General features: G+C 45.6%; 2 protein-coding genes across 2 annotated transcripts in view; one reads left to right on the forward strand and one right to left on the reverse strand.

Annotated features, from left to right (window-relative positions):
* Positions 1-2069: 2069 nt before the first annotated feature.
* Positions 2070-3082, reverse strand: LOC140735826 (transmembrane protein 60-like). The gene has a single exon (XM_073061335.1). The coding sequence runs from the start codon at positions 2931-2933 to the stop codon at positions 2523-2525; it is 411 nt and encodes a 136-aa protein (XP_072917436.1). The 5' UTR covers positions 2934-3082; the 3' UTR covers positions 2070-2522.
* Positions 3083-3203: 121 nt separating this feature from the next.
* ubqln4 (ubiquilin 4) overlaps positions 3204-14286 on the forward strand; it is a 56469-nt gene continuing 45386 nt past the window's right edge. Inside the window, exon 1 of the mRNA XM_073061334.1 lies at positions 3204-3348. Within this exon, the coding sequence (XP_072917435.1) occupies positions 3250-3348 (99 nt within the window). The 5' untranslated portion in view covers positions 3204-3249. The remainder of the gene's footprint in view (positions 3349-14286) is intronic.

Below are 14286 nucleotides of genomic sequence, written 5' to 3' on the forward strand. Positions count from 1 at the left end.
TGCCTCTCATCATCTGATACACTTCTCATCCTCCGTCGCCCCAAGGAGAAAAGGCCGAGTTCACTCAACCTATTCTCATAAGGCATGCTCCCCAATCCAGGCAACATCCTTGTAAATCTCCTCTGCACCCTTTCTATGGTTTCCACATCCTTCCTGTAGTGAGGTGACCAGAACTAAGCACAGTACTCCAAGTGGGGTCTGACCAGGGTCCTATAAAGGTGTAACATTACCTCTTGGCTCTTGAACTCAATCCCACGGTTGATGAAGACCAATGCACTGTATGCCTTCTTAACCACACAGCCAACCTGCACAGCAGCTTTGTGTGTCCTATAGGCTCAGACCCAAGATCTCCCAATCCTCCACACAGCTAAGAGTCCTACCATTAATACTGTATTCTGCCATTATATTTGATCTACCAAAATGAACCACCTCACACTTATCTGGGTTGAGCTCCATCTGCCACTTCTCAGCCCAGTTTTACATCCTATCAATGTCCCGTTGTAACCCCTGACAGCCTCTCCACACTGTCCACAACACCTCCAACCTTTGTGTCATCAACAAATTTACTAACCCATCCCTCCAATTCCTCGTCCAGGTCATTTATAAAAATCACGAAGAGAAGGGGCCCCAGAACAGATCCCTGAGGCACATCACTGGTGACTGACTGCCATGCAGAATATTACCCGTCTACACCACTCTTTGCCTTCTGTGGGCAAGCCAGTTCTGGATCCACAAAGCAATGTCCCCTTGGATCCCATACCTCCTTACTTTCTCAATAAGCCTTGCATGGGGTACCTTATCAAATGCCTCGCTGAAATCCATATACTCTACATCTACTGCTCTACCTTCATCAATGTGTTCAGTCACATCCTCAAAAAATTTCAATCAGGCCCATAAGGCACAAAGCCATGCTGATTATTCCTAATCATATTATGCCTCTCAGGATCTTCAACAACTTACCAACCAGTGAAGTAAGACTCACTGGTCTGTAATTTCCTGGGCTAACCCTACTTCCTTTCTTGAATAAGAGAACAACATCTGCAACCCTTCAATCCTCAGGAAGCTCTCCAAATCAAAACCTCTATTTCCTCTAGACGCTGAAGAAGTTCAGCATGTCTACATCAACGTTCACTGATATTTTTCAATGCACCACAGAAAGTATTCTATCCAGATGCATCACAGCTTGGTTCGGCAACTGCAAGAAACTGCAGGGAGTAGTGGCCAAAGTTTGGGACATCACAGAAGACAACCTCCCCTCTATGGATTCTGTCTACATTTCCTGTTCCCTCAGTAAAGCAGCCAGCATAATCAAAGTCCCCACCCATCCCAGACATTCTCTCTTCTCCCTGCTTCCATCAGGTATAACATTTAAAAGCCTGAAAGCAGGCTAAAGAACAGGAACTCAGCAGGCCAGGCAACATCTATGTAAAAAAGTACAGCCAATGTTTCGGGCTGAAACAATAACGCAATTCCAATTCCCTGTATCAACACTGACTGTGGAGAGGGAAGTCAGCCAATATAAAGAGAGGAGAGGTGACTGGTGGACTGAAACGTGTGAAGGGAGTTGGGCAGATCTTGCCATGTGGGGGGGGGGGTTGAGTGGATGGGAGACAGGCAGATGGGTGATAGGTGGAGACAGGTGGTGTGATGCGTATGGAGGGTGGATTGAGGCTGAAGACAGCTGCCAGAGGATGATAAGCTGTGGGGAGAAAGGTTACCGTTACTGCAGTCTGATTAAGTGAGGAAAGTAACCATATAGGGAGATGGGGAGGGCAAATGGAATCAAGACAGGCGATGGGTGAATGGTCTGGGAGGAACAGTTAATATGCCAGAGATGAAAGAATAACTCTGCCTTCTCTTTCTGCCTGACCTGCTGTGTTCCCATCGTTAGAGACTTTGTTGCCCTATCCTGCATTGGTAGCTGTTACATCTTGAATTTCAAAGCTGTTAATACTTTCCCTTTATACTTAAATGAAGGAAAAGTAGTTGAAGCCATGCTGCTTACCAAGTTGTCAACCAAAAGCCAAGAAACAAATCCAGACTAGGCATTGGCTTCAATTGACACAAGCTGCATTTTTCACCTCGATTTTATTTCTGAAATATAAATACATTATATGAAAGGAATTGTCATTTGCTGCAGTAATCTGTTCAGAGCCCGTGAATCCAGAGTTGCGAGGCTTGCCCCCAAGCCCGTGAGTAAAGCTCATCTCAAGGTCCCAGGCTGGTCAATCCAGTCCTAGTCTGAGGCAGGAAATCAAAGGTCTAGAAAACTGTTAAGAGCCACTCAGTACAGAAGCCACTGTCAATTCCGAGCCAGGGGATCCGGAGTAAGGAGGCCTGTCCCGAGCTAATGAACCCAAGGTTAACGAAACAGTTCCGAGCCAGTGTCCAGACCATTTTCTGAGTCATTGAATCCAGCCAAGTGGTGGAATAACACCGCCCTGAAGCCGTGCTCTGGAGATGCGAAAATGCGTCCCTGGGTTGCCTTCTACCCCGGTGTGTGCGTTCGCTCTCTCTCCCTCTCACTCGGATCTGGCGGTGAAGGTGTGGTGCGCCATGTCGCCAATAGCCCCGAGGAGCAGTAGCCAGAGCGGGACCAGCACCCAACAGAGAGGCAGCTCAGCCAGGCGCTGCAGTCGAGCGGCTAGCGCCAGCAGGAAAGCTAACTTCAGCAGTAGGGCCAACAGGCCCCAAGCCTGGCGCTTGAGTCTACTCGCTGCCGCTGCGCTACCGTGCTCCTGAGCCTCCCGGCACTGCCCCGCCAGCCTGACCAGTAGCAGCACCAGCAACGCCGCGTCGAACAGCCAGAGCGGCACGAAGACCAGGAACCAGCTCCACCCCAGCGTCTCCTCCATCTTCAGCACCAGTATGATCAGGAAGAACAGACTAAAAAGCCAGGTTAGCAGCACCCGCTGCGCCAGCGACATTCTCATCCAACCTCCTGCCTCCGGGCACTCTCGGCAAGTCAACCCCGAGGATCCAGGTTCACCGTCTAGGCCTCACTGTGGGCCGTCCCCATGGAAACAGGGCCGGAAGAGGCGCGATGACGTCAGCGGCGGTTGAGGGTGATGGGAGGTGGCGTGGCTAGGGAGAGAGAGTGCGCACATCCCAGGAAAGAAGTTGTGCGGAGCGCGCACACAAATCCCGGGTTAGAAAGCGTGGGGAGCGCGCGCACGCGTTTGCGAGTGAGCGCGCAGCCGGGGCCGCTTCCGGCGGGCAGTGCGCGAGCAGTCGGGCGGGCGGGCAGGGATGGCGGAAGGTTCTGGAAAGCGGCGGATTAAAGTGACGGTGAAGACGCCGAAGGACCGCGAGGAGTTCGCGGTGGAAGAGGAGGCTTCCGTGCGGGAGGTGAGGAGGAGGGTGGCGGCGGTGGGGATGAGGAGAGGCTTGCCGACATCTTTCTGTCCCACCCCCACCCAGGGCCCGGCCGGTGCTCAAACTCTACCCTCGGGCGATCGCCCTCTCTGAGGCCTTCTTCCGGCCCCTGATTGATCCGGCACTCCGATCGATCTACCCCAGGTCTTCCCTTCAATTACACCCCCACCCCCGGGCCTCACTACCCTTTCCCTCCTCACGTGTGGAGTTCCCCCAGACGCTGAGGGACTGGAGGAACATCTGCATTCGTGTAACGCCTTTCCCCTTCGTTTCCGAAGGTCCCTCCCTCAAGACTGATCTCTTTCTCTCATTCCACCCCCCCCCCCGATCTTTCGGTTTTCAAACCAGACCTTTCCACCCCCTTCTTCTACGTACCCCTGGTCTGGTCTTTCTGCCCCTTGCTTCGGCTGGTCTTCACCGTGATCTTCTGACGCGTTTTGTACACGCTAGATGAGGTCTTGTTCAGTGCCTTGCCCAGGTAGAGGTGCAGCGAGTCCTGTGTGGTGGAAGGTGGCCTGCCCTAGTACCTCTGTGCCACATTGCAGAGGGGAAGGAGCCTGAGTAAGAACTGTATTAGGACCTTTACCATATTTTGTCTGCCTTGGGGCACCTCAAGTGTTAGTCAGCTACTGGCTTACCAGTTTGTAATGGCCACAGCTGTAGTATAAGCAATACATTCAGTTTGCCAAACTGAATTGAGATGTTCAAGCATTTAATTTTTGATCAGCAGTCAGTCTGCTGGAGGAACTCAGCAAACTTGTTAGTATCTGTTGAGGGAAATCTGTGGCTGTTTCAAGTGAAAATTCATAAGAAATAGGAGCAGGAGTAGGCCATCTGGCCTGTTGAGCCTGCTCTGCCATTCAATAAGATCATGACTGATCTGGCCATGGACTCATCTCCACCTACCTGCCTTTTCCCCATAACCCTTAATTCCCCTACAATAAAAAAAATTATGCAACCTAGTCTTAAATATATTTAATGAGTTAGCCTCCACTGCTTCATTGGGCAGAAGATTCCACAGATTCACCACTCTGAGAAAAGCAGTTCCTCCTCATCTAAGTCTACTCCACTGAATCTTGAGGAAATGTTCCCTAGTTCTAGTCTCATCTACCAGTGGAAACAACTTTCCTGCCTCTATCCCTTTCATAATTTTATCTTTCTATAGATCTCTCATTCTTCTGAATTTCAGCAAGTACAGTCACAGGTTACTCAATCTCTCCTCATAATCTAACCCTCTCATCTCTGGAATCAACCTCCTCTGCAACGCTTCCAAAGCCAGTATATCCTCCTTCAAGTAAGGAGACCAGAACTGCACACAGTTCTCCAGGTGTGACTGCAATAGCACCCTGTACAGTTTCAGCACTGTTACATTCAATCTCTCTAGCAATGAAGGCCAACATTCCATTTGCCGCCTTGATAGACTGCAGTACCTGCAAACTAACCTTTTGAGATTTATGCACAAGCATTCCGAAGTCCCTCTGCACAGCAGTATGCTGCAGTTTTTTTTAACTATTTAAATAATTGCTTTAATTTTTCTTTCCAAAGTGGATGACCTCGCATTCTATGTTTTACAAACATGGTACTCCATCTGCCAGACCCTTGCCCACTCACTTAACCTATCTATCTCTCTGCAGACTGTCCGCATCTTCTGGACATTTTGCTTTTCCACTCAATTTAGTATCAAGCACACACTTAGATGCACTACACTCAGTCCCCTCTTCCAGATCGTTAATGTATATCGTGAACAGCTATGGGCCCGGCACCAATCCCTGCGGCAAACCACTGATAGCCAACCAGAGCAACACACATGTATCCTAACTCTCTGCTTTCTATTAGTTAACCAATCCTCTATCCATGCTAATACATCAGCCCCAACTCTATACATCCTTATCTTATGGATAAGTCTTTTATGCAGCACCTTATTGTACACCTTTTGGAAATCCAAGTAAATAGCGTCCATCTGTTCCCCTCTATCCACTGCGCCCATTATATCCTGAAAGAACTTCAGTAAGTTTTTATACATTAGAAATGTCGACGGAGTTCCTCCAGCGGATTGATTGCTTCTCCATTTGATTCTTGGTTTTGAGCTTTCAGGATGGCTGTAATGAATTCCTCCTCCTTGTACTGGATGTGGCATCTCTTGCATCCAGTTGAAAGAGAGAATGTAGTGTGGCGATCTCCTTCGGTAGTGGGGGTATCAACTGAGATTATGGGCCAGAGAGGCTTCCATTGAATGGAGATGGGAAACTGAGCCACTTTTGTTGACATAGTCATTAGGTGCTGTGAGTCACTGGTGCTGGTCTCAATTTAAACATTTAATAAATTGGATTTCCTGTGCAGAGATATGCTGTTCTGAACAAATCTACAACCTTCATTTTCTGGTCTCCTACTCACCACTATCTCTGGACATTCTATCCCATTCTTAGTCTTTCCCATCTGTCTATATTCCCTGTGCAGATGCCTCGATTACAGAAAAGCTGCACATCTGATAGAGTCCATTATAAATCATGAATAAATTGCTGGACAATGCCACTGTGCTTTGAGCAACGCTTGCTTCCATTATCTGCTTGTCATTATGGGTTCATGTTTTGTGAGGTACTTTATTGCATGTACTACAAGTAACTGTCTGAAACTTAGAGATGAAGTTAACATAACTGCCTGAGGTAATATTGACTGTGGAATTAAGTGTCTTGGTGAAGTTGGTAACTGGGGTCACACAAAACATCAGACAAGTTAGAACAGATGAGACAGAAGGCTTTCTCCCTCAATTCTAAACCTTGTTTTACGAAACACACATAAAATGCTGGGGAAGCAACAGGTCAGGCAGCATCTATGGAAATGAATAAAGAGTTGACATTTTGGGCCGAGACGAAGCAGTCCACCAATTTATGATGTGTCTCACCGGTGTAAAAGAAGCCACATCGGGAGCACTGGACACAATAAATTACCCCAGCAGGTTCACAGGTGAAATATTGCCTCACCTGGAAGGACTGTTTAGGACCTTGGATACAGGTGATGGAGGAGTTAACTGGGCAGGTGTAGCACTTAGGCCGCTTGCAGGGGTAAGTGGTGGGAGGGACACTTGGACACGGGAATCTTGGAGGGAACTATCCCTGCAGAATGTGGAAGTGGGCTCATGATATGTTTAGCGTAGGATCCCTTTGGAGATGATGGAAGTTGTGGAGGAATCATGGGGTGGTAGATAAGGACACTGTTAAGGTGGTGGGAAGATGGAGTGTTTGGGAAGTCCCATTCTTTGAAGAAGGACATACCAGATGTCCTGGAAAGGGAATCTGCATCCTCGGGTCAGATGTAGTGGATGAGAAGAAAGTGAGAAAAGGGAATAGTATTTTTACAAGAGATAGTGAGAAGTATAGGCAAAATAGCTATGGGAATTGGTAGGTTTATATAATATGTTGAGATTTTGTCTAAAGTGATAGAGACAATGATTGAGAAAGGGGAGCGAGGTGAGAGAGTTTAAGGGAGGATGGAAGTTAGAGGCAAAGATGATGAAATGGATGAGCTAGCTTGGGTGCATGAGGCAGCATCAATGCAGTTGTCAGTGTAGCAGAAGAGTCAGGGAGTATTACTGGGGAAGGCTCCACAGGAGAGTGAGAGTAGTGACTGCAGGGATGTCTCCAGAATGGTATATTGCCTTCCTTGTGTCAGGGGCAAGGGTCAATATGAATGACTGCAGTATATTCTGAAGGCATCCTGAGGGTAAAGAAGATATGACCTATGTTGGCAGCTGGGAAGAAAGTAGGATGAGGTGCTACATGGAGACTTTAAGAAAAACAATAAGACCTCTGTTACGGATTCAAGCAACAATAAATATATGAGTTAGGCAGGGGTTTTTATAACAAATAACACGCTTATTAAACACTGAAAACAAACCCCCCAAAAGTAAACAAATCACTAACGTAACTGGAAATCAGCTGCTGTGCGGCAGCTTAAACAGTTCTTAAAGCAAGGAAGCTTAAACAGTTCTTAAAACGATGTTGCAAAAACAGTTCTTCAAAGTAGTATTGCAAAAGATCAAAATGCTCACAGTCCATTTAAGGGAGAGACTTTTTAAGACGATTTAAATTCTCTTTCACGTCGTGTTGCTTCGGTTCCCAACTCGAACTTTTCCCACGAAGATGGAAATGAAACGGCTTAAAGGCACTGACCTTTCCTTTACAGAACTGTTCCCAATCCTTTCTGCTATTTCTCAGGGATTAACACGAGAACAGTCAACGAATTCCTTCCGAATGAGGATTAAACAAGGTCGAACCTGTTTCACCGTCGAAATTGATTCTCCTCGATCTTTTAACTCCCGAACTCCGATCTTCACTCTCCACTGATTCTCAACTAGCAGTGTTATAAAGAAACTGCTGGCAATGACCTTTTAAACTTTAGGCATTAGATAAAACTTCATCTTTCAACTAAACTGCGTCGTAACATTAAATCACGCAGTGGCATGAGTCAACATGGCAAATCCAGCCACGAACTGCCCCTCCTCACAGAGAGGTGTCCTCCATTTATACCCTGTGTAAAAAAAATCTGTCACATGACCTCTACTGGCGGGAAAATGACGTCACTCCACCATCACAAGACCATTACCTCAAGTCCAGTATAGCTTCAACCCCAGTCACGTGTACGTAACACCTCAAAGACAATAATTATAGGACTACTGCCACTGGTATGTTCTAATATGTGCAAAATAGTGTGTGGCTATATTTCTGAAACTTTGGAACTCAAGTTCCAAGTTTATGATCATCTGACTGTACCAAGTGAAAACATGTTCCTCCAAACCACCGTGCACCCACAATTCATATATTATGCACAGCACATAAAACTAAGTATTACCACAAATAAGTTAAAATATATAATACAAAATGTATGTGCAGTGCACAGCACAGGTAAACTGCAAACAGAACATTAAGTTAACAGCTAGTGTCAAGACCCCATTGGTGGTGGGCATTCATTAGTCTCACAACTTGAGAGAAGAAGCTGTTACCCAGTCTAGCAGTCCTAATCCAGATCTTCAATAATGCCTTGGGCCCTTCATATACAATGTGCCCAGTGAATGCCACAAATAGTGGGAGACCCTGGTGATCCTTTTGGTGGTTTTTACTATCCTCTGTCTTGTGGTCTGATGTCTTGCAGCTTCCATACCACACAAAGATGCAGCCAGACAGGATATTCAAGTGATGTTCCTGGTGAAAGTTGTTAGGATGAGGGTGGGGATTTTTTAATATTTTAAATCTAGCATTGTGCAGGGAGAAGGGGTTAATTAATTAATCTCATGTAATGGTGCCCTGGGTCATAAGATGAGTGAATTTTACATTAAGTTGTAAAGTAATGTAGTTCAATCTGAACTAAGGCTTTAAATCTAAACAAAGGAAAATATGCTGCTCTACAGGGCAGATTGGGAGACGATGATAATTGATGCAACAGGAATAGGCAATTTAGCTTCTACCAATAGTAGACACCTCAAAGCACTGGGGAGACACTGCTGCCACGGGCAGGCAATGTCATTTATGTGACTGATATCTGACTCCTGAAATGCATTGCAAGATTTGGAATACTTTCTAAACAGGTCTGAAGAATTTCATGTAGGATGCCCTACATCCCTCAGAAACTGATTGGAAAGCTGAGCCTACTAGGCTGAACACCTCCCTCTGCAACTGGATCCTAGACTTAGACCTCAGTCAGTCCGGATGGGGAGCAGCATCTCCAACACCATCACACTGAGCACGGGGGCGCCCCAGGGCTGCGTGCTCAGTCCACTGCTGTTCACTCTGCTGACCCACGACTGTGCTGCAACACACAGCTCGAACCACGTCATTAAGTTCGCCGATGACACGACTGTGGTGGGTCTCATCAGCAAGAACGATGAGTCAGCTTACAGAGAGGAGGTGTAGCGGCTAACGGACTGGTACGGACCCAACAACCTGTCTCTTAATGTGAACAAAACAAAAGAAATGGTTGTTGACTTCTGGAGGGCACTCCCCGCTGAACATCGACGGCTCCTCGGTAGAGATCATTAAGAGCATCAAATTTCTTGGTGTTCACCTGGCAGAAAATCTCACCTGATCCCTCAACACCAGCTCCATAGCAAAGAAAGCCCAGCAGCGTCTCTACTTTCTGCAAAGGCTGTGGGAAGTCCATCTCCCACCCCCCATCCTCATCACATTCTACAGAGGTTGTATTGAGAGCATCCTGAGCAGCTGCATCACTGCCTGGTTCAGAAATTGCACCATCTTGGATCGCAAGACCCTGCAGCAGATAGTGAGGTCGGCTGAGAAGATCATCGGGGTCTCTCTTCCCGCCATCACGGAAGCTGCATCCGCAAAGGAAACAGCATTATGAAGGACCCCATGCACCCGTCATTCAATCTCTTCTCCCTCCTGCTGTCTGGGAAAAGGCTTCGAAGCATTTGGGCTCTCACGACCAGACTATGTAACAGTTTCTTCCCCCAAGCTATCAGACTCCTCAATACCCGAAGCCTGGACTGACACCTTGCCCTATTGTCCTGTTTATTATTTATTGTAATGCCTGCATTGTTTTTGTGCACTTTACGCAGTCCTGTGTAGGTCTGTAGTCTAGTGTAGCTTCCTCTTTTTTTACGTAGTTCAGTCTAGTTTTGTACTGTGTCATGTAACACCATGGTCCTGAAAAAGTCTCATTTTTACTACGTACTGTACCAGCAGTTATGGTCAAAATTACAATAAAAGTGACGACTTGACTAAAGCAGGGGTCCCCAGCGTGGGGTCCATGGTCAATGATAGAGGTCCATGGCATAAAAAAAGTTGGGAATCTCTGCAAGGTTAACTTGCAGGTTGAGTCAACGGTAATGGTAGGGAAGACAATGCTAACATTCATTTTGAAAGGACTAGAATAAGAAAACAGATGTAAAGCTGAGGCTTTATAAGCCTCAGACTGGTCAGACTGCACGGAGCATTGTGAGCAGTTTGGGGCCCCTTATCTAAGAAAGGATGGCATTGGAGAGGGTTCAAAGGAGGTTCACAAAAATGATTCCAAGAGTGAAAGGGTTAACATGAGGAGAGTTTAATGGCTCTGGGCCTGGACAATAAAATTGAAACCTATTGAATATCAAAAGGTCTAGATAGAGTTGATGTAGAGAGGATGTTTCCTATAGTGGAAGAGTCTAGGACCAGAGGCCAATATCGCTTTGGAATGGAGATGAGGAATTTCTTTAGCCAAAGGGTGGAATTCATTGCCACGGAATACTATGGATGATAGGTATATTTAAAGTGGAGGTTGATAAGTTCTTGGTTAGTAAAGGTTTCAAAGGTTATCGAGCGAAAGGTTGAGAGGGGTAATAAATCTTCCAGGATGGTTTTGTGGAGCAGCATGGCCTAATTCTGTTCCTGTGTCTTATGGTCCTATTTCCAGCAGTATGGAGCAAATATTGAGAAGGTGTGTTCAACATCTCCTTGGTGAACATGAAATATCTTCATTATTTCTTGGGAATCCATTGTTTGTAACCACTCAAAATGATTGCGGAGCTTTCAGGAAGGCAAAGCTTGGGGTTCTTTTGTAACATGTACACAATTTCTCGAACAGTTGCTCTGGTTCATCAAACATCATTTGGTATACTTACGGCAGGGTCTGCAGTTCCTGTACTGGACTAATCAGGTGTATTAGAACCCTCTGAAAGGAAGCAAAACAGCTTTGATCACAAGGGACAATCTAGTAGTGTCTGTAAAACCTACACAACGTTCAGAACATTTAGATAAGCCACACTACTGCAAGCATTTGAGAGCAACAGAGTACAGAAAATATTTGCCAGACTGTTGTTGTAAGAGGGAGATCAGATAGGCTGTGGTAAACTGTTGTTGTAAGAGGGAGATCAGATAGGCTGTGGTAATCAATTCTCATAAGAAGGTAGGAGGCTGAAGGATGTTTCCCCCCCACTTATTTTTCTCTCTTTCTGCCCATCACTCTGCCTGTTCTCCATCTCCCTCTGGTGCTCCCCTCCCCCTTTCTTTCTCCCTAGGCCTTTCATCCCATGATCCCTTCCCTTCTCCAGCTCTGTATCCCTTTTACCAATCACCTTTCCAGCTCTCAGCTCCAACCCACCCCCTCCGGTCTTCTCCTATCATTTTGCATTTTCCCCTCCCCCTCCTACTTTCAAATCTCTTACTATCTTTCCTTTCAGTTAGTCCTGACGAAGGGTCTCGGCCGGAAACGTTGACAGTGCCTCTCCCTATAGATGCTGCCTCACATGCTGCGTTCCACCAGCATTTTGTGTGTGTTGGCTGAAGGATGAGTTTGTCAAATTGAGGGGCGCAGAGCAGGAGAGAATATTACTAGAGGGCACAGGTTTAAGATAAGAGGAGATATTTAAAGGATATTGAGGGTGAATTTTCCACACAAATTAGTGGTTATCTGGAACATTGGAGGTGGTAGAAGCGGATATAGTGCTGAAAAGGTAGGGCGCATTTCAGTGTTGATGAAATGGGTGGTTAATATTCATGTCATTATGTGACATCCAACTGAGGTCTGACAACCCCTTGATAATTCCTTTGGCATTGTATTTTCCATTTACAATCCTGAGTCACCATTGATTTTAAAAAGAAATTAGCAAGCATCCTTTGAAAAATTTGCAGGAAGTACTGTATCCTGCAATGAATGACTTGCCACCTCTCCTTTCTACAATCTACAAGACAAATCTCAAGCTTGCCAGTTGCCTGTGCAGTTCCATTACATTTCAAAAAGCATAATATAAACATTTGTATAAAGATTGGCTTTACTTGTCCAATGTATTTCAACATGGAAGGAAAAATGGAATGAAGTATGTAGCATGCCCACAATGTACTAACCCTAACCCATATGTCTTGGTTATGTGGGAGGAAACTGGAGCAGCCAGAGGAAATCTACATTGTCACAGGGAGAATGTACAAACTTCTTACAGACGGTGGTGGAGATAGAACCTCGATTGCTGACGTTATAATAGCATTTCACTAACCACCACACCCCAGATGGAACAACCTGCCTAATTAGTCCAGTTCTCTACCCCACATATTGATTCCCTCCATCACCGCCTGTAGTGTGTATTGCCTAAAATATTATTCATCAAGGCCTTCCTTTATTTCCTAAATCTGCAGACTACCGTAGGGATGAACAAGAATTACAGATGTATGAGGACAACTGTTTCAAGTTCCTCTCCAAGTCTTGCAACATTGATTCTTGGAAGTTTATTGGTGTTCCTGGAACTACTCATAGCATCTAAGAAACTGCAAAGTCAAGAAGGAATTACTGAAGGGCTATTAGTTGAATGCTCGATTTACCAATGATGCCCGGTCCCATGAATCGTCTCAAAGCTTCACTGGCAGATTATTATCCAAGCCAAGTAACTTCCTATGGAGTTTATTTGTCCTCATCAGAATGACGATTTGGATGTTTTGATTTTTTTTTCCATCTTTGGATGTGATTAGGAGTCCTGAGGTTCAAACTAGTGAGTTCTTGGGGGGGGGGTTGGTTTTGGCAAAGTTATGGTTGGATTAGTCGGCATAGGATTAGGAAAATAAACAGTGGTTAATTGTATTGCACACTGAATTAGTAAAAAATAGTCTGTAAGGTTATCTGGTGCTCCAAGCTATGGGAGAGAGAGGGCTAGGATAGATGCTGAGAAATTGTTTTCACTTGGGCAACTTAAAACTAGATGCAATTAACCCGAGACTCATTAATAAATCCAAAACATTTCCCTGAAAGGGGGAAGGGTGCGGAATCTCCTGTCACAATTTGTGTGGAGGAGATATCCGGTTAGAAAGTTGAAGATCCAATTGCAGAGAGAGGTACAGAGGCCCAAGTTCTGTAGCTTTTCGATCAGGATTGTGGGATTGATGGTGTTAAACACTGAGCTATATTCAACGAACCACATACTGACAGGTGTTTGTATTGTCTAGGTGATCTAAGGCAGTGTGAAGAACCATTGGGATTGCGTCTGCTGTAGACCTATTGTGTTGCTGGGCAAATTGCAGTGGGCTCAGGTCCTTGCTAAGGCAGTTGATTCTGACCATACCAACCTTTCAAAGCATTTCATAATCATAGATGTGAGTGCTACTGAGCGATAGACATTACGAAAGCTCACACTATTCTTCTTGGCACTGGTATAATTGTTGCCCTTTTGTATCAGGTGGGAACTTGGGACCATAGCAGCGAGAAGTTGAAAATGGCCTTGAATACTCCTGCCAGTTGGTTGGCACAAGTTATCAGAGCCTTACCAGGTACTCCATCGGGTCTTGCCACCTTTTGAAGGTTCACCCTCCTGAAAGATGGCATGACTTTGGCCTTCGAGACAGAGATCACAGGGTTACCGTGTGCAGCAGGGATCAACACAACTGTAACTATAACTGTAGCCTTTCAAAGCAGGCATAGAAGGCTTTGAGCTTGTCTGGTGAAGCTGCTATTCATGCTATTGGGTTTTACTTTGCAGGAAGTATTGTCCTGCAAATCCTGCCAGCGTTGAAGTGCATCCAGTGTTGCCTCCAACCTCCCTCAGAATTGTTCCCTATTCTTAAATCTAGCATCGAACGCCTTCATGAGGCAATGCCTCAAAAAGGTGGCATCCTTCATTAAGGACCCTCACAATCATGGCCGTGCCCTCTTTTCATTGCTACCATCAAGGAGGAGGTACAGGAACCAAAGACACAAGATTTCAGGAACAGCTTCTGCCATCTGGTTTCTAAATGGACATTGAACCCACAAACACTCTCACTGTTGTTCTCTTTTTGCACTGCTTGATTTTTTTAAAATTGCTGCCACAAAACAATAAATTTCATGATGTACGTGAGTAATGGTAATCTGATTCTGATTCACCTAAAGAAAATGAACATGGATGTCCCCAGGATCTTATGGGATATACTCGAGTTATTGCGTGAACCAAGAGATGGAATTGTT

The sequence above is a fragment of the Hemitrygon akajei genome, chromosome 11 (assembly GCF_048418815.1).
Source record: "Hemitrygon akajei chromosome 11, sHemAka1.3, whole genome shotgun sequence".
In the NCBI taxonomy this organism is placed as follows: Eukaryota; Metazoa; Chordata; class Chondrichthyes; order Myliobatiformes; family Dasyatidae; genus Hemitrygon; species Hemitrygon akajei.

What these genes read in the sequence shown, in the direction of transcription:
- LOC140735826 (XM_073061335.1), bottom strand. Translation starts at nt 2,933, where the DNA reads ATGAGAATGTCGCTGGCGCAGCGGGTGCTGCTAACCTGGCTTTTTAGT.